We start from the raw sequence: 19818 nt of genomic DNA on the forward strand, positions 1-19818 counted from the left end.
CATTCTTCTTGTGGACTTCTCTAATTGGACTCCATTAAACTGGGATTCAGCTGTGAAGAACTGAATCAGTTAGTTTTAAATGACTCCCCCCCCCCCCCACACACACACAGACACAGGCAATACATGGGGTTTAAGAGAAGCAGTTTTGTTTAACTTAATCAGCAGATACATTCTTTAAAAATACATTTTAAAAACAAGTGTAATTGAACAGTTCTGAAATTGGTGACAAATAAAAAATAACAGTTTTTGTGTGCTTCATAATTTTATTGGATGCAGAGCAAAGATGGGGGAGGACGTGATATACTATATAGGGCCTTGTGGTGATTGAAGTTCTGTGCTGGTGATGACCTCATAATCGAAAGGAATAGAAAAAGAACGTGCACGATAACAATAACTAAACCACCAATATTTACCTGCAAGGTGCTTTCAAAACAAGACAAATTTGGTGGGAAAACTGCCAATCTGGCAGCACTGACTAGGGGAGTAGCCTGTAAAAGTCACATGCTAGACTCATGCTTTACTTATTAAATGTTACCTCATGCTCAATAAATAAATAAAACGGGAGTCTGTATCATTTTTATTTAAGAAGTCTATATTTTTGTTGGCGTTCTGGTACTTTTGGATTTAGGACTACACCACTGGTTACAACTGCTGTGCTTTTATGTTATTTAATGATGTGTGTGTTTCTTTTTGAAACTCATAAACGTGCTCATATTTCTAGTGTTCAAATGAACATCTGTTTTTCATGTTCACATATTCTTTCGAAATGACAAATTAGCTGGAAAACAAAAGTATAATTCATACCATAGTAAGGTATAAAAAAACAAAAACTCTGGAGCAAAGTAAACCTGGCACCCCGCCACTTGTGAAAGAAGAGAAACTCTTCTTTACTGTACATTGTTTATTAGTTTCCTTTGCATGATGTATTTTCAAACATGCATTTGTGAATTCTCTTATATAAACGAATATGAACATCTTTGTCGCCAAATCCGTTTCTGTTTGAATATTTGAATATTTGTCCCTAATAACTTTTACAGCAAATGCTTTCTGTGCCACCATCTTAATTAATTAATATGGTAAGTGTGATGCTGCCAACATTTTCTTTTTCATATATTACTTGACTCCAGAGGAAAACGTTTGGAAAAGGAAGCTAACTATTTTGGGGCGCTATTTGAAAGTACATGAAAGCCACATGAGTAGACATGTTGGCAAATGCCTTCGTTGGCAGCATGAAAGCTGTTGCTCTAGTGCTGTGACAGTGTTTGAGGATACTGTATGTTGCTGCCTGTACTGTATTTGAGCAATTGTGATTGTGGTATTCTCATCTCATGATTGGAATCTGGTTCTGTCATGAGCCTGTAATTGAAACAGACTTGATGAATTGCTTAATTACTTTTAATAGCTGATTCATCAATTGCTGAATAATGAAGATAAGGCAGGATGGCGAGGGGTGGCAGCAGCACCGTTCTTTTAATTACTGGGTAGTAGTTGTTTTTGCTTTGTTCTTTACACAAACAAATAAAACAAGACTGAGTGTTAATAGTATTGATGTTCAAATTGATAATAATTTCATTTTAAACGATGTCGACTCAGCATCATTAAACAGTAATTGCACAAAGAAGGAATTCTGTAACTCCAGTGCTTGTTGAAACTCTGAAATAATGCTTCTGGTTGTATTTATATAAGGATTTGTAACATTAGCGGGTTGCTTTCTTTTGTGAATATGGCATAAACAGTATCATGTTGTTGAGGTGCAATCAGCAACCAATTTCCTAATGGAGCATTAGACTGGGGATAATCAACAGTAAGCAGTGCATTAAGAATGCTTTATTATTCAAAAGCAAGAAGCAAACATATACACTAAAACTTTCCAATAAAACAAAAAACATGCATGTGAACGTTATTATACAGACAGAGAAAACTAATGTATGTGTTACAGCAAAAGTCAATATCTGTCAAATCTTAAGTTTTACCGGTCAGCATTTTCCAGGTAAATGACTAGAATTATGAAGAAATGTATTGCTTTTCGGACATTTACCAAAAGATTATTGGTAAAGGCACTTGATTACTCTTGAGATGTACCAGTAAACGTCTGAATGAAAGCGTTATGTTTATGGCTGATATTTATCGCTTTACTTGTTAAATGTCGACATTTACCAGTAAATCTTGAGACTTGCCAATATTCAGACATTTACCATAGCATGCAATGAGAAAACGTTATTATTAAAAGCAGTAAGACATTGAATTCTACCATTTCTCTGAACAAATGCAAACAGAAACGCTTTAGTCAAGAAGCAAGGCACTAGGACGTTGTAATGAATCAATTCATATTTAACAGAGGCCCACAGAATAAAAATCATATCAGTGAATTATCTGGTTCTTGCCCTGCAAAAATGTCAGTTGATATCCGCTCAATGAGTTTAAGTCAGTCCACTCATTTACAGTATGACCCATTGTGTGGATTCAAGTTTTACTCCCCCCCCCTTATTAATAATGATTCCTAACAAAGACAGAGAATCTATCTTAGGACTCTTTTAAGATTCTGCAATACACATACATAAGGTCTGTAGAGAAGTGGCGAAGGAAGCAATGTCTGCATATAGGAGGGGTTATAATGGGTTTTCAACTAACTGACACTTGTGTGGAGACAAACTGTATGCATGGCAGACACTAAAACATACCTTAAGGGCACATCTTCATCATGCATTATGAGGGTGGTCTTGTTGTCAATATCATCGACAGGGAAGCAAATTACAGGTCAAGGGACACATTTATCTGGAGAGTGTCTTTCATATACAGTATATTTACAAAAGAACCATGTAGCTATCTCACATGGAGGATGAGTAAGTGTAATGGTATTGTATTGCTTTTTCATGTGGAGGTGAGGGCTGACCTTTAGCACCTTGGGTGAGATTGATCGCTTTGCTGTTTGTGAGCGCTGTGTCAGCATCATGTTTTGCAAAAGGCTCCTAAAGACAGTGCTGCTTGTATATATTGGTTTAGAAATATTTACATTCCTGTCAACGCTTTGTTTTTAGTGTATGTCTCCAGGAAATCAGTGAACTATTCAGTGGCACACAAATATTACAGTTAGCGTAAGTGTCAGAATACAGAGTTTATGTATTTCTGCATCCCCACTCAAACCACAGTGCCAGAAGTAGTTATGTTTATGGATTGCAGAATGGAATATGGAAACTATTGTTAAACTGTTTCACTCTAAATTGTATTGCTGTGATGCTGTGTGTCCAAATTGCAACCAAATATGCATTTTATGCGATGTACTGATATAATACAGTTGGAAGTGGAGACTTAGGACAGAGGATTGCCTAACAATTAGGACAGAGGTTGCCTAACAATATTAAATCACTGAGATCCTTTAAGACCCGACTTTTTGTTACTACCTCTTATTATCTGATTTTGAGATCAATCAGCTATATAACCAGGCAAGCAAAGATGGGTCAAATACCCTCCTCTTGTTCATAAATGTTCTTTAAGCTACATTAAGACCTTGTAAATGAGAACAGGCTTTTGAATTTGGTACTACAGTACCTGTTGTCAAACATAATCTATCCTGATTGGACTAGTAATCCCAATGGGGGTAAGGAGGAAGAAACGTCAGATACATCAATAGTGTTTACTTATCCACTCATCTTTTATTAAAAAGGTAGATTTCAGGTCAGCCGTTTCTGTGAAATGTGACCTGCTATGGAGACTACTGAGTTCGATGGCAGCCGCTCAGTGCTGAGTCAACAGTAACTTCAGCCCTACATTTCTCTTTTTGCAAGACAAAATGTTCACCAAAATGTGCTGAGCAGCAAATCCTAAGTGTAACAATAGCCAGCTTCTCCTCGATTTGATACTGTATGATTGAGGGGGGATAACTAAGTTTCCTTGGCAACGTAGTTATATGGACGAAGGGAAGTTTGCCAGCAATATATGTGCCTCAAGAACATGCTGGATGTGGGACAGAGCATGTGTGTTTTGTTTTGTTTTTTTTTTTTTTTACAGCACGTTGACCTCTTTAGAAGCAGATGGTATTCAAAGATTCCATGACATCATCCACAACTCTGTTCACTCCAAGTACTGTAAATGTGGGTTTCATTTGTGTTTCTGTCTTCAGCATAAGGGCAAGACCCGAGTCTCAGTACACAGTAACAGTCCATATAATGATATATGTTTATGATATGTCTGAGCTCATTAAATGCATATTCTGGTTATAGAATTATAGTCTTACTCTCTGCCCTTGGGACCAATACATCCCATCAGATGCAACACATTGTGCATTTTAATGAAGGCCAGTTTAATGAGATTTCACTGTGTCTGGTTAGAAGCCAATTTACGGTAACAGAGGCACCAGAGTACAAGTATAGTTGAAGGAGGGAGCATGATCTGGATACACTGTGATGTCGAAAGTTCCTGAGTAAGAGCTGAAGAAAAGCAATTCCCTACTTTAAATTTCCCTAATGTTACATTCCATACAGTTTTATTATGTGTATTCTAAAAGATTTATTGTAAGACGTGTATTCTAAAACAGTGTTGTCTCTCCTGCTTAAATGGTTATTTCCCATGCTTAGTAATACCATTTTCAGACTGGACTGTAATACCATAGTGAGAGTGTGGCTCCCCTTCACACCAGATCCGAGCGTGAGTTCACCTAACTCCTCAATTTGCTAATCCTCCCCTCAGGGGTCATTTAGATACCAAATTAATCAACTCACTTAAAACAGAACAAGCATTTTGAGCCTGAATACAATGTAAAATACTGCAAAGCCTTGTCTTTTCCAAACGCTTGTTGCTGGCAACTTGGATAAGGAGCTGGGCTTTTCAAAAGAGTTAAAAGCACATTCCCAGCTCATATGAAACCTCAACACAGATTAGAGCTACGTCAGTCAGAGTTGTTCATTACAATTGCATATATCATAAAATGGCAGCTTGCTCATTAAATATTGTGAAAATGGAGGTGGTGGTAAGTTTCATTTTAATACTTTCATCATAGATGAATCCCTCAGCTGTAATACACAGTATTGGACTAAATACAATGCTGATAGAGGGTCACAATAAAGGGATATGCAGATAGTGTTCAAATTGAGACTGACAGTTTAAATGAGGAGCTGTGTTTTATATGGAGCTGGTGCAGATTTGTCCTAGCTGTAGCCCTCTCTTCAGAGAAATGGCTAGGACTCTTGTACAGCAGCACATTGAATATATAGGTACTTGAATTGGCTAGAAATTGCTGCAAGTCTATCTGTATCTGTCCATGTAAATGGGTTTCTTTTGAAGTGCTGCAGTATTCTCCAGTTTCAGATAGGGCTGGCATGATCCTGTCAGAATAATGAATTCAGATTTGGAAGCCTGGAAGAAAAAGCGTGTTGCAGTTACAAAATCTCCCTCCACCTATAAATCTAGTCAATCCAACACTAAAAGTATTTTCATTGTTTCCGTGTGAGAAACTGGAACTCAAGAAGGGTTGTCTGGAGGAATTTGTGAATAAATAAGAAATAGCTCATGTTTCTTACTCCTCTAAGGAAAATGAAATTCCAGTATTTTAAGGGGGAAGACATCAGCATGCCAGAGGATGGAGGAAGAAAGGAAAGCCAGTGAAAGTTCCATTTCCAGTCTGATGTAAAATGTAATTGTGAGGTTGCAGGGGGGGATCGGAATTGATAGCAGCTGTTGAAAAATGGCTGAAACTCCGAGCCCTAATGGGCATGTTGAGCTGACTGCATATCTAGTAGTGATTTTCTCTAAGCGATAACTCTGACATGTTTTGCTTCAGTATAACCCCACTGTAGCAGATCAGCACCAAATCTCTGTGTTTGATCTCTGCCGAGTCTGTGTTCAGGTAAGGTGACATTAAGACCTGTGGTTGTTGGAAGTCTGACAGCTTTTGATATTTTCCTGTAGTGTACCTTCCTCTTTCTATGAGATTTAGTGCATCTTCTAAGATGACAATAAAGTAACATACATTACAACAAACATGTTATTCAACGTACTGTGAGTGCAGCTCATGGTGACCTACTGTTTTGTGCTGCAATACTTCTGGCATCTGATTTGTTGGGCAAATCATATCTTTAGAACCACAAGCCTGATTTATGTCTTTACTATTTTTTGAATAGCACACATTAGCTGAATGTAGAATTTGCATTTTCTTTAATATTCTTCTTTAATGTTTTGTAGCAGTCCTGGGAAGGAAGCCACAACAGAACTACATGGCAGATTTTAAGACTGTCCAGTCATACCAACCCTGTAGTTTGTGCACTAGTTTCTGGCCTGGCCTGTGGAGGAATCCCCAGCTAGCTGTACTTACCTAGTTGTGAAGGGGCCCTTGCTAAATGTCTCCCCGTGGTTTACAGTGTTTTCTGGCTGTTGTCGATGCTCATCACCCAGCTAGCACATGTAATTGAAGGTACAGTACAGAACACCTATGGTGGTTGGGCCGTGACATCTGGAATTAAGAAGGAGGAAATCAGAGGAGTTGCAAAGCCAAACTGGAGGCTTGGTTGTAAAGAGGATCAACGCTGATGTCATAAAGACTGCTCTGGCGCTCAGTTTTACAACCTACTAGGAAGACATAGTAGAGAACTAGTACACCCCCCACCCATTCGTGACAATTTTGAATAGCATACATTGTCACCTGGTGTCTCCAAGTATTGGGGCATTACAACTGTGTTACAAAACTGGTCGCAATCAGCTTATAAGTTTAATTTCAGGACTCAAAAATATGCCTCAGTTGTTGTGTAGTTTTATGTGATGTATACGTTTGTTTTTACTTTCGCACAAAGTCTAGCACTTTAGCATACAATCTCTCTACTAATAGTGTATCTGTTTCACGTTTTATCACTTGTGTTTAAAGACCACCGGTCGATAATAGCTTTTTTAATGGTTATAAGTAAGTTTCACTCTATTATTTTGGAGATGGGAAGCTTTTTACAACACTGATAGTTAGGCACATTCATTGATTTGCTTAATGGACATGGCTTTAATTAGTTTAAGATTAAATGCATCCCATGCGGACATAAATCACTGGGAAACTACAAATTTAAAACCTCAAGCATGAGTTAAGTTAGCCGATCTTTGTCCAGCTCCTTGAGAGCTGCAGTAAACAGAACAGTCAGTCCAGGTAGGCAAACTCAGCCCTTCTCAACCGTACACTTTACTGTACTTTGAGAGTTGTGTAAGGTAAAAGTTTCACCTTCTGGCTTTTTCAGTAAGACAAGTAATTCAGTCAAGTCCTCAGTAAAATGAAATTAGACTTCTCTTTATTCACAACTCAATATTAGTAGCAGGCAAAACACCGTATTTCCTTCAATGTCTGAAACAAACAGCAATAGCAAAATGATATTATCACTGTTGTGTAAATCTTTGCTACACCAAACCCCAACGTCTACCCATGTCCCACTGCTGGTCAAAACAGTATACTGTGCACACGATTCCACGCGCTGCTTTCTGAAAGAGACGCACCTTAATAAGGATTCATGACACCATTTAGATTCAATGATTGGTTCAATGTATTTTTCAATTTTATCTACGCAATTTTAAATGCTCAATTAGAATGACGCCTCACCACTGCAACCCACTTAAATGAGGAGGTCTGGTGATCACTGGGTGACCTCTGGCCCCTACCAAACCCTGGTGGCAAAAGCAGTCCACCTTGTGGGTCCCCTCCAAGATCAAAACTTTGAACCATGTTCACATGACTCACCCTGGCCTCCAGGCTGCAGTGTTTTTTCGAGTTGAGCCACACAGGACCACAGTTTGTTTTCATTTTTTGTGACATGTACAGTAGTGAACAAATGTATTAGAACACCTCAATATTTGTCATGTGTATCATTTATATACCTACCTACATGAAAACCTCAGAGTGCTCAACTTTCAATTTCCGCTCAGGAATCAGTGATATAGAAATAATAGGCACTCGTGTGTGAAAATGTGGGAGCGCTTTGTGCTTTAATTATGGCATTGTAAACTCATTTAAACTCGTCTCATTTATTTTACCATTTGTGGTTATGTATTCCTTTTCTTTGACTATTTTAAATTAATTGCATGTGTCACAGTTCAGAGGTACACATTGCGCTTCCTCAAAAACACCATTTGTATTTTTTTGCATTTGCATTACAGACTCAAGTTGACTCAAGTCCCCGGCAACAGCGAAATCGTGCAGGCTGTCTGTATGTCCTGTGCATCACACTTCAAGCTTTACATCTATCTAGATTGATGAAAGATATGTACTGACTTACTTATTTCTTAATAAAAATAGTGCAAAATGCACAGTTGTACTTTGTGCCGTGCCTTTTCTGAATAGCAGAAATTCTGATGTCAACAAGCTTTGTAACAAAAATAACATTATGAAACAGTATAAAGTGTCCAAGCTGCCCCAGTGCTATAAAATCAAATATGCTTGGGTCATACACCCTTTACCCATGTAAAAAAACAAAACACCACCTCCCCGCCCCCTGTCCAAGCACAAAACTCAAATCCTTCCCTCGGACGCCTGAAGTCTAATTTGGTTCATCTTAATGTACTTTGCATATGAATCTCTACTAAAAGCTGTCCATGGTCAATTAATCTGTTTTTTTTTTTTTTTTTCTTTTCAAGCTGGTACTCTGCAGGGATGAGTCATAATTCTGATTGCCTGTGAATCTGATTTGTAAACATGCCAAAAGGTTTGCAGATGCAGAAAGTGAGAAAGGCTCTACAAGCTCATAAAAAGGCTGATAGATAAGGTTGTATTGTCTGGCTGTGATTAAGACTTGTGGGGACCTTGGCTGAGATCCCAGAAAAAGTGGCATTAGAATTGGCTGCGATCGGTGGTGGTGTCACAGGGCATCTAACATGATAACTGTCTGAAGAACTTTTCGATTACCACAATTCAGGGTCAGGACACCAACAGGGAGAAAGTTTGACGCTTTTTAATTAAGAAGTATCAATTAGAATTTGTTTTATATTTATACTAAAGGAAATTATGTACTGAACCAAAGTTTGTCAGCAACCTGCAAATTAACCCATGTTTCTTTAATCTTGGTCGGTTTTGCAAGCTCTGCCAACACTGAGTAAGAGACTTTATGTGAATATACTTGTTTAAAGAAAAAGTTTCACCTCTAAGTAAAGAAATTAGTTAATACAGTATGTATGTAAATGTGAGGCAAAACTGAAATGATGAAGACACTAGCTGAAATGTTTGTCTACCGTATCAGTTTAAACCTTTGGTTGAGCGAACTGAAGTTATGGTATAAATGTAAAGGGAAAAAAAAAAATGTTTTTCAAGATCTTTAAGTGTGACCTTTGTGGGACCAAAAATATAAAGAGAGCTATGGGAATCTGTCACGCTACGCTTTAATTTTCTCAATACTTTTTATTAACTTTAGATGTGCTACCCTACAGAGCAGAACACATGTTTCTGTTATACACATTTTAACACACTGAAATATCATTCCATTAAAAGAAACACACACAACAGCCGTGAGTTTTTAGCATGGGTTTTTTAGGGCCCCAGACACCAAAACAAACATGGACAGCCAGCCAGATAGGAAGTGTATAAATTACTGAAACCCGTGTGGAACAAAAATCTGTGTTAAATTGCTTTATGTCCTGGTTTTAAACCACCCAGTATGTGATGCAGAACTCAGTAAATGTGTTTTGTTCTCTGGAGGATGGGCTGTGTATTCCCTCTTTCCTTCCGGGGCTGTCGCTGGTGTCTGAGTGGAATTTCTGCGGTTCGGTGTCATTGTGGTAGTCATGCTGCCTCGCGGTATGGAAACACAGCTGCCATGCGCACTTGCGGTACAAAAGCATGCTGCTGTTTACAAGCGTATCTATAGGACTGACTCAGTCACTTTTTCCCAACCTTTTATTGGCAAAACTAGGAGACTACATACTGCTTCTTGGCACCATATCACCAGCGACGAGGACAGCTCAGCCACAGCCCTGGTCAGTCCTTTATAAAAGTTTCCCATAGTAAAAGCATTGTAAGTCCCAGTGAGGTATGGTAAAGCATAACATACATGGTAAGTCATGGGAAAGGCATTGGAAATGTGCAAATGTACAGTGTAAACTTTTATAAGGGTTAGAGCATCACACTAATAATGTGAGGGTCCATGGTTCAAGTCCCTGTTGGACAGTAGTGTAAGTCTTATTTAGAGGGTCGCTTCTGGTCACCACATTACCAAAGGGACATTGTGGCCAAGGAGAGACTCCAGCAAAGAGCAACCAGACTAAGTCCAGGGCTTAAAAGAATTCACTGTGAGCTGATTCTACTTGGCCTACAACAAAGAAGAATTGGGAGAGACAACATTGTAGTCTTTAAAATCTTATAAGCAGTGGACAAAGTTGACCCTAACCAGAACCCTGACGTAGAAACCAGAACCAGAAATTGATGGAAATTAAGTAGAGATAGCTTTAGGACAGAGGGTAGGAGATAGTTCTTTACACAGAGTGGTGATGGTATGGAATGGACATGGGATACTTTAAGACCAAGTTTGGAGATCAATCAGCTACTAGGAAAGCACTGATGGGCTGAATGGCCTCTTCTTGTTCGTAAATTTTACTGTATTCTTATGCTAAGGGCTGAGGTAAATGTCCTATTTTCAGCTTCTCCCCAGTTTTATACAAGTTTTAAATAAACCACCAATGAAAACAGGCTCACAGCATGTGCTGATCAGTGTGAAAGTTGGCAACAACAATGAATTGGATTTTCCAGCAGCTGGTAATATTTGTAGATGACTGACTGTTCATATACAGATGGGCTCTATTTTAATGCTATAAACAGCTGAAGATCTTAATATCAGCACCATTACATTTATATTGTTTTATTTATAAGGGGGAGTTAAAGGGTGTTAGTATTTAAGCATTATCTTTTTAATATCCTGTTATAAACATTCTCTCTCAGTCTCAATTGCTTGCTATTCCAGCTAAAATGTACATTTCTAGCCTTTGGATCTGTTAAGAATTTCTTAGGTGGTTTGAAAAATACAGTAATTTCTGTCCTTTTTATGATGTTGTATATTTTACATTATTATCTCACAGTTGCAAATGGGATCGAAATTATCATTGCAAACCCCCTTGGTTATTTGTAAAACGCAGTAATCCTGCTAGTTAGTAAGCCTGGTACATAATGATCTAAGCAGAAACAGCAGTAGAGAATTATACAAAGCACACATTATAGGACAGTAAGAGGGTGTTCCTTTAAGATCTGCCTCTGTTTAGATAATTAAAATGAACACAGTTGTGTAAACCCCACCCTGTGCTTGATTTGGACAGCTTCCTAGCATTTCAGGCTATTTCTAGCATGCTTCTAATGGTTGCTGACCAAGCCGTTGCTAAAAAAGACATGGCATATAAAAACATTTGTTTTAAAAGAGCTAACAAAAATACAAAACACACATTTTGGTCAAAGCAGATATCTGTAGATATTTTACTTTACCAAGTCATTAGTGCCCACTAAATGCACCCGGATTTTAGCAGTTGGGTCATTGTTTTTGATTTGCAGATGCCAGCAAATTGCTGATCCACGTTATTATAAACACACCACTTTGCTGCAAGGGAGGGGGAAAGGAGATTACATGGGAGTCAGTGGCTCAGTGGCAGTAACCAAGATTAATGTTTCAACCACTGTTGCCTCAAAACATTTTCCATAATAAGTATCCATTAGTTGCACAGTATTCATTTCGCTTTTTTTTAAAGTCTGTTTTGCCCTGTGAGTCCGTCTCCATAAGCTTTTAAACTGTGGAGAATCCATGTGATGTGCCATTTGGAAGACAAAATTGCACAGAGAACATTTTAGATGGTAGTTTATTAATTATCAGCTTGCTGCAAGTCTTAACTTTTCACTCGAGTTTATGTGTAGCACAATTCTCTTTGTATTAATTAGCTTGTTCAAAAGCTGTTTTTCAAAAATAACCGCAGTACTGCAAAGCATGTGAAATAATGTAACAGTATTGAGGGGCTGATTTTGAAGAGTAACTGGTATGAGAAATATTTGTATTGGATTTTAGTCATTTGTTGTATTCGATTGCATTAGTTATGTGATATTCTCGTCTTGTTTTCTCAAGCTGGCTTGTCTACTGAATGATTGGTTTGAGTGTTTACCTTCATATAACACTGTTGTGTTGTCTCTTTGTACAGGTATCATCCACCAGATGAAAGGAGATTATGAGACTGCACTGAAACTCCACAAAACTCATCTCTCCATTGCTCAGGAGCTCAGTGACTATGCTGCCCAAGGTAGGGCTTACGGCAACATGGGGAATGCTTTCAACGCTTTGGGAATCTTCGACCAAGCTGTCAAGTACCATCGTCAGGAGCTGCAGATCTCCATGGAGGTGAATGACCGGGCGTCACAGGCCTCTACTCATGGGAATCTAGCAGTAGCCTACCAGGCCTTAGGAGCCCATGACAGAGCCTTACAGCACTACCAAAACCACCTCAACATTGCCAGAGAGCTGCGTGACATTCAGAGTGAGGCCCGGGCCCTTAGCAACCTGGGCAACTTCCACTGCTCCAGAGGGGAGTTTCTTCAGGCTGTGCCCTACTATGAGCAGTATCTACGGCTGCCTGCTGAACTACAGGACATGGAAAGCGAAGGGAAAGTCTGTCATAACCTTGGCTATGCCCATTATTGCCTCAGGAACTATCGAGAGGCTGTGAAGTTCTACGAGCAGGATCTGGCTTTAGCTAAGGACTTGCATGACAAACTGAGCCAGGCAAAGGCCTACTGCAACTTGGGCCTAGCATTCAAGGCTCTTGGGAACTACAACAAGGCAGAAGAATGCCAGAAATACCTCCTCTCCCTGGCCCAGTCCTTAAACAACTCACAGGCTAGATTTCGGGCACTTGGCAACCTGGGAGATATCTTTGTGTGTAAGAAAGACGTGAACGGCGCAATTAAGTTTTATGAGCAGCAGTTGGCTTTGGCCCATCAGGTCAAGGAACGGAAGCTTGAGGCTAGTGCTTATGCAGCCTTGGGGGCTGCCTACAGGTTGATCCAAAAATACGATAAGGCATTGGGTTACCACACACAAGAGCTGGAGGTCTATCAAGAACTGAGTGACATACAGGGGGAATGCAAAGCACATGGGCATCTCGCCGCTGTGTATATGTCATTGGGGAAGTACACTATGGCCTTTAAGTGCTACGAAGAGCAGCTAGAACTGGGGCAGAAGTTGAAGGATCCGAGTATAGAGGCCCAGGTTTATGGGAACATGGGCATCACCAAAATGAACATGAATGTCATGGAAGAAGCCATTGGGTATTTTGAGCAGCAGTTGGCGATGCTACAGCAGTTGAACGGGAATGAGGCAGTGCTGGACCGAGGGAGGGGCTATGGGAATCTGGGGGATTGCTACGAAGCCTTGGGTGATTATGAGGAAGCCATTAAGTACTATGAACAATATCTGTCTGTGGCACAAAGCCTGAACCGCATGCAAGATCAAGCAAAGGCTTACAGGGGGCTTGGAAATGGACACAGGTAAGTGACTTCCAATGATACACTCTTTTTTGTAAAATAATCATTAAGTTTTAAACGAAAACACAGTGGTAAGTAGCAGCTGCTGAAATTCAAAGAATTAGACTTACTGCCAAATATGAAGCTTAAAATTGTGAGAGAACTGTTTTTTGACTCTAACTTAAAAATGAACCTGTGGCATGTATTCTGCAATATATAACAGCTGCACCTCCTTGTTGCAACGCAGTTACAGTCACAATGGGCAATACAGCAGCAAGACTGAATAAATAAAAACTGGTATTCATTGAGGAATGGTGACGACCCAGAAGAATGTAACCCACTGCAGACTTCAGATCAGTGCTGTACTGTTGCCTATGGTGACCATACTCCGATATTGACAATGTTATTGCAGAGGTTTCGTTTTGTTCATTAAACTGTATTAATTATGCACTAAAATAGTATTGAAAGATGTACAAACAGCCAATGTTTTTGTTAACACTTTACACACTGAATTACCTAAATCGGATCATTGAACTGAGAGGTAACCGCATTGGGCATTATTTAAATACCAATAATAACATTAATACTTTTACCAGTAATTACTTTGGTATTTTGATGTTGTTTACTTCTGATACTTTTAATTTAACTGAAACAATAGACTCATCAATTTTCAAGTGTGTTGCACAGAAAATGTTATTTGTTTATTAAAATTGTTTGTGCATTACTCAACATCCATGTGGGAGTAATCCAATTTGTTTTTAATATTTAGCACATTCCTAAAATGCACAACTATGCTGTTTGCTGCTAGTTTTAAAGAGTACGAAGCTTCAGATATTATTTGTATTTCTTTTTTTACATTTCCCTTACTATTTTAGGGTGTGCAGAATCATTCTGAGTGGTTCTGTGTTCTCTTTCTCCAATATTGAGTTTTGTTCTCAAAATTGACCTTTACTTGCCAGTGAACTTGCTTTGAGCTTGTCTGAAGAATCTTAAGTTCCAGCACTGAACAGCCTTCCCCGTTCCATTCAAATCACTTGACAGTGCGGTCTCGCAACTCGGCTCCACCTACTCTCTGTCTTTATAAACGTAGAGTAAGTGGGACTAGCAGATTTCAAAGGTCCTATAATGAAAATGTGTCGGTACTTGGCATTCTCTAGACAAGCTCAAAGCAGCTCAAAACCAGGTGAAGGCAGATTTAGAGAAACACAATAACTCAGTATTGGAGCAACTGAAATGATTGCAAACACCATATAATTATAAGGGGAATATATTAAAGGAAATATACAGGTCTGCAATGTTGAAAGAGTTCCAGTTAAGGTCAAGAAAACTCAGTTGATCCTATCCTAGTTTAGTCAATCATGCAAGTTACGGCTGCTTACTGTCCCGTGTTGTTTTGGCAGGGCAATAGGAAGTCTTCAGCAGGCTCTGGTGTGTTTTGAGAAGAGGCTGGTGGTGGCTCATGAGCTTGGAGAATCTTTTAACAAGGCGCAGGCCTACGGGGAGCTGGGGAGTCTGCATAGCCAACTGGGAAACTATGAGCAGGCCATCTCCTGCCTGGAGAGGCAATTGAACATCGCTCGCGAGGTAAGAGACCGCATCCTGGAGAGCGACGCCGCCTGTGGCCTGGGTGGGGTTTATCAGCACATGGGCGAGTACGACACGGCCCTGCAGTACCACCAGCTTGACCTGGAGATCTCAGAGGAGACCAATAACCCCACCTGCCAGGGACGGGCCTACGGGAACCTGGGGCTCACCTACGAGTCGCTGGGAAATTTTGAGAGGGCCGTGGTTTACCAGGAGCAGCACTTGAGCATTGCAGCCCAAATGAATGACTTGGTGGCCAAAACCGTGGCCTATAGCAGTCTAGGAAGGACCCACCATGCCTTGCAGAACTACTCCCAAGCAGTCATGTACTTACAAGAAGGTACGTTAAAAAAAAAAAAAAATATATATATATATATATATATATATATAAATATATTATCGACCAAAAAAATTCGGTTTTTTTAAGGTCATCTCCAGACGTTTATACGTAATCTCTGCAAATATGCATTTCCATTACTGTGCAGGTCTCACATTTTCCTGTATAAGATAAAAATGAGGATAAACTTATGGTAAAATTACTGCTTTCATTCACAGTAACCGATCACTGCTATTTGAAAGACTTGTGTGTTTCAAATGTCTCTGTGTTCCTTCATTTTAACCTCATGAAGTACAATGGAAGGGTTAACAATGTGTGCTAATTAGATAGGATTGACTGGAATTATTTTGTGTGCTCAATGCCCTTTAAAGGAATGTGTTGTTTTGCATGGGAAGTAGTTTTTCCAGATACTTTACAATGCAGTTCAAATGACAGGGTTCTTGGTTAACAAAATCTCCTGTCATGTTCTACTGGTTATTAAGAGTAATTGTTGTTTTCTATAATGGAGTAATATAGTCAAATAGAAATACATTTTTGAGGTAAAATAAAGAACAGATACCCACCCAGTTGTTCATCATTCCTAGAAATGTGATTCTTTTTGGCATAAAACTGCACTTATCAGATGATTTGTACATATAATTTACATATATTTGAACTTATCTGGTTTTATCCAAGTCAAAATTAAAGAATTGAGGGATTGATGGAAACTCTTAACTTGCACAATCTTCTTCTTAGTGTGTGCTCTTCTTGCTCAGCCAAGCAACTGCTGAATCAACAGCTGTGTGTAAAACACAGAGTCCACCCGGGAAACTTGTCAGCGGGCAGTCCTCCACAACGTGAAGCATTGTCTGTTTCTGCCCACATGAGCAGAGTGGGCTGTCTACAGGGCCCCAGTCATAAAGACATGCTGCACACCGACCGTGACCAGTATGGTAGCGATTGAGTAAAGTCCATTCTTGGCTTGGCAGGTCAAAGCCAGGCGGGCGGTCTGTTGGGTCAGCAATGAAGAATTGGTTGCGAGTGTCGCTCTGGAACCACTCCTCTTGCCACTGGGTTGTTGATGACCAATCAGGGTCAGGAAGTGACAGCCAGACTGGACGTCTAGATTCCAGACACACCTTTGGTGGATGGAGGATAAAGTCATGCAGTCGTAGTGCCGGGTTATCCTGGATCTTGTTGATGATTTTGACCACTGCTTCCTTGCGCTGAATGTGTGGAGGTGTGATGTTGCTCAGCACCAGTAGCCACTGGACCGGAGTTGAGCGAAAAGTGCCAGAGATGGTCCGCATTGCAGAGTTCAGCCGAGTGTCAATTTTCTTTGCGTGTGAACTGCGACACCGGACTGGGGCACAGTACTCAGCTGTTGAGTAGCAGAGAGCAAGGGCTGTGGACCGGAGGACCGGTGTTTGTGCTCCCTATGATATGCCAACCAACATACTCAGCAAGTTGTTTCGTGCGCGGACTTTCGTGGCTATCTTTATCAGGTGGTCGTGGAATGTCAGTGAACGATCCAGGGTAACACCGAGGTAAATTGGGCTGTGATCTCACTTAAGCCGTTTACCATCTAAGACTACATTCAGTTCCCGTGAAGCACTTGCATAGTGCAGATGAAAAACTGCTGAGACAGTTTTTGTTACGCTTGGTTGGAGTCGCCACTTTTTGGAGTAGTCGGATAAGATTGCCATATCGATGTTGAGATGCTCTTCGAGTTCTTCGAAAGCTTGGGCTTGAGTGGCACAGCAGATGTTGTCCACATACATGAACTTGCTGGATCTTGTACGAGGAAGGTCCGAGACATACACATTGAAGAGAGTGGGTGCGAGAACAGATCCTTGTGGGAGACCGTTCTGCTGAATCTGCCACCTGCTCACTTCTTCACCCATGTGTACTCGTATTCTCCGGTCTTGCAGCAGGAACTCCACGACATCTGGAACCCAAGCTGGCAAGGATTTTGCCGGCTTTAACAAGAGGCCTGTGCGCCAGACACTGTCGTACGCTGCAGTTAAATCCAGGAAAACATTGCCGGTTTTAAACTTCTGCTGGAAGCCGTTTTCGATGAAGGTGGCTAGAGCCAGGACTTGATCACATGTACTTCTTCCTGCTCTGAAACCTGCTTGTTCAATTGGGAGGATCCGCTCAACGTTTGGGGTGATGCGATCCAGGACCGTGTAGCTTACTGAAAGTAGTGATATAGGTCTGTAACTTGCTGCGACGCGAGGGTCCTTACCCGGTTTCAGGATTGCGATGACTTTTGAGCATCACCAAATTCGTGGCATGCGGTGCTCTGACAGGACACGCATTAGAAACCCAGCCAGCCATGACCTTACCCGTGGTCCTAAATGCTTCAGGAATTCTGGGGGGATGTTGTCATAGCCCATGGCAGTTCCAGATTTCATTCTGTTCATAGCTTCTGCCAATTCAGCAGGTGTGACTGGATTAACTGTGACCTGACCACTATTCCTTCGGTGGAGCTGGCATTGTCTCTTACACGCCTCTTCCATTGTTTCTCGAGAGGTGCTTTGCCAACCTCTATCAGGTGAGTGGCCACCTGGTTTGCCGTCACTCCTGGGCGGCCTCATGAAGGAGGACTTGCACAGTGTACTGCACTAACTAACCCCAGCCTTGTAGTTTAATTCACTGGAGTGCTGTGCTACAATATATTGACCCCCAGTGCCCTTGGTTCAATCAGTCCTGTAATAACGAAGGTTATGAGAGTTGCACCCTGATTTAAAGCTGTCATTCCCATCGCAAGTCATTCCTCAAATTAATACTGGAGCCACGGGACAGAGGGGAGTTCCACCCACTGTCACACAGACTCTCTAGGAAGTGCATGTCAGAAATGTTTTTAACCTAGTGTAGTACCAGCTTTCTACTACAGTGCTATAAGATGTGTTTCTTTCAAAGCTGCACACTTGATATCTATAAGAAAATGTTAGTGAATGCCAAGTAACATTTGCTTTATTTTTCTAGCTGTAACCCTTTTAAGAAAATTGAAAAAACATGGGGACAAAACACCACAAAAATGTATTTCCAGCTACGCTAATTACTGAGATTAGAAACATTTAATTCAATTAAGATAATTATAATAATTAGTGAGATAATTAAAATGTGTAACAACTAACTGTGGCTTCCCTGATTTCCTCTAGATATTATCTGATCATTTTCAAAGTGATTGTTATCCTCCTGCAAATAGCTTTCCCCAGCCATTGACATGGCAGTCTATTGGGCAGCCGAATGCGTACTTGTTGTAGATTGGCATTGGAGTACAGCAGGCTGTCAGGGTTTGATCTATCTATTGTATGTGACCTTGGGAGACAGGGAGACCTTACTCGTTTATCACTGCGGACTCTACGCATTTCGCTAGGACTGCTTGGAATCAGAAATGAAATTACTAAACATATTAAAGGTCATTACATTTCAATGATAGATGTTGCAGTTCGGCAGTGTACCATTTTTAATGTTCCTCATTAATTCTTCCTAACTATGTGTAGTGGGCATGGTGTGTGTGATGTACTGGTGTTATTGATTTTCAGGTGACATTTTTTTCCAAATTCAGGTGAATGCTTTTTTAAAAAAATCAGGTAGAATTGTGTAATGAAAAAATTGGGTGAAATCGGGTGGATTTTTTTAATACAGTATGTAGTCAAGAAAGAATAAATATTCGGGTAGAAATCTGGTTTTATGTAGAAAGAAATAAACAAATGCTTAAGCACAATGTCGTCAAGTTTAAATCCCCAACATATGTATATTTCCACGACATCTATCTCTCCCCCCTCTCTTTCTCTCTCTCACACACATACTGTATATGGATGCATTTCTCCGTTCTAATCATGTTTTATTTTATAGTGGAGTTGAAATATAATTACACACAGAACGTACAGGAAAACGAAACAACTTTACTCCATGCTGTTTTACAAAGAGAAACAACTGACTGTTGCATTAAATGCTCTTGGCTTAAACACACACTCATAAAACAAATAACTGGGAAGAAAAGTGTGCAAAAAAAGCAAAAAACTTAAACTGTATTGCTGTAATTTTGAAAAATTAACTAAGAAGCCACATTTTTCTAATAGATAAATCAGCTTACCGTTATCGCCGCCAGTTCTGCTCTGTTGCATTTGAATCACAGACAACTGTGCTTGTGTTTATTCATATACAATATGTTGCTGTTCGGGGAGTTTTCGGGTTTAACCCGAATGCAGAAAAAAGTATAAAAAGTAAGAAATCGGGTTAAATCGGGTAAAACCCGAAAATCAGACACCCTAATTGTGACCCCTGTTGGTGAGATGAAATGCTTGCGTAAAGGAACCTGGTTCTTGTGTGAGTGTCCCAGAACCCACTGCAGTGTTTACAGGACACACATTGCCTTACCTTTGCTGTGATCAGTGCTGTCCATACAGCAGCGTTTTATTTTTAAACATAACCCTGATAGTTTTGACAAATCAATATATTTTTCAAC

The 19818-nt window shown here is 40.1% G+C and overlaps 1 protein-coding gene across 4 annotated transcripts in view; it reads left to right on the forward strand.

The window, feature by feature from the left end:
* Window positions 1-19818, forward strand: part of LOC121299752 (tetratricopeptide repeat protein 28-like) — a 394301-nt gene that overhangs the window by 311849 nt on the left and 62634 nt on the right. For all 4 annotated transcript variants that reach the window (XM_041227761.1, XM_041227758.1, XM_041227759.1 and 1 more), the window contains 2 exons: window positions 12121-13462; window positions 14839-15362. In XM_041227761.1, the coding sequence (XP_041083695.1) occupies window positions 12121-13462; window positions 14839-15362 (1866 nt within the window). The remainder of the gene's footprint in view (window positions 1-12120; window positions 13463-14838; window positions 15363-19818) is intronic.

Source organism: Polyodon spathula, chromosome 25 (genome assembly GCF_017654505.1).
Source record: "Polyodon spathula isolate WHYD16114869_AA chromosome 25, ASM1765450v1, whole genome shotgun sequence".
NCBI classification, from domain to species: Eukaryota; Metazoa; Chordata; class Actinopteri; order Acipenseriformes; family Polyodontidae; genus Polyodon; species Polyodon spathula.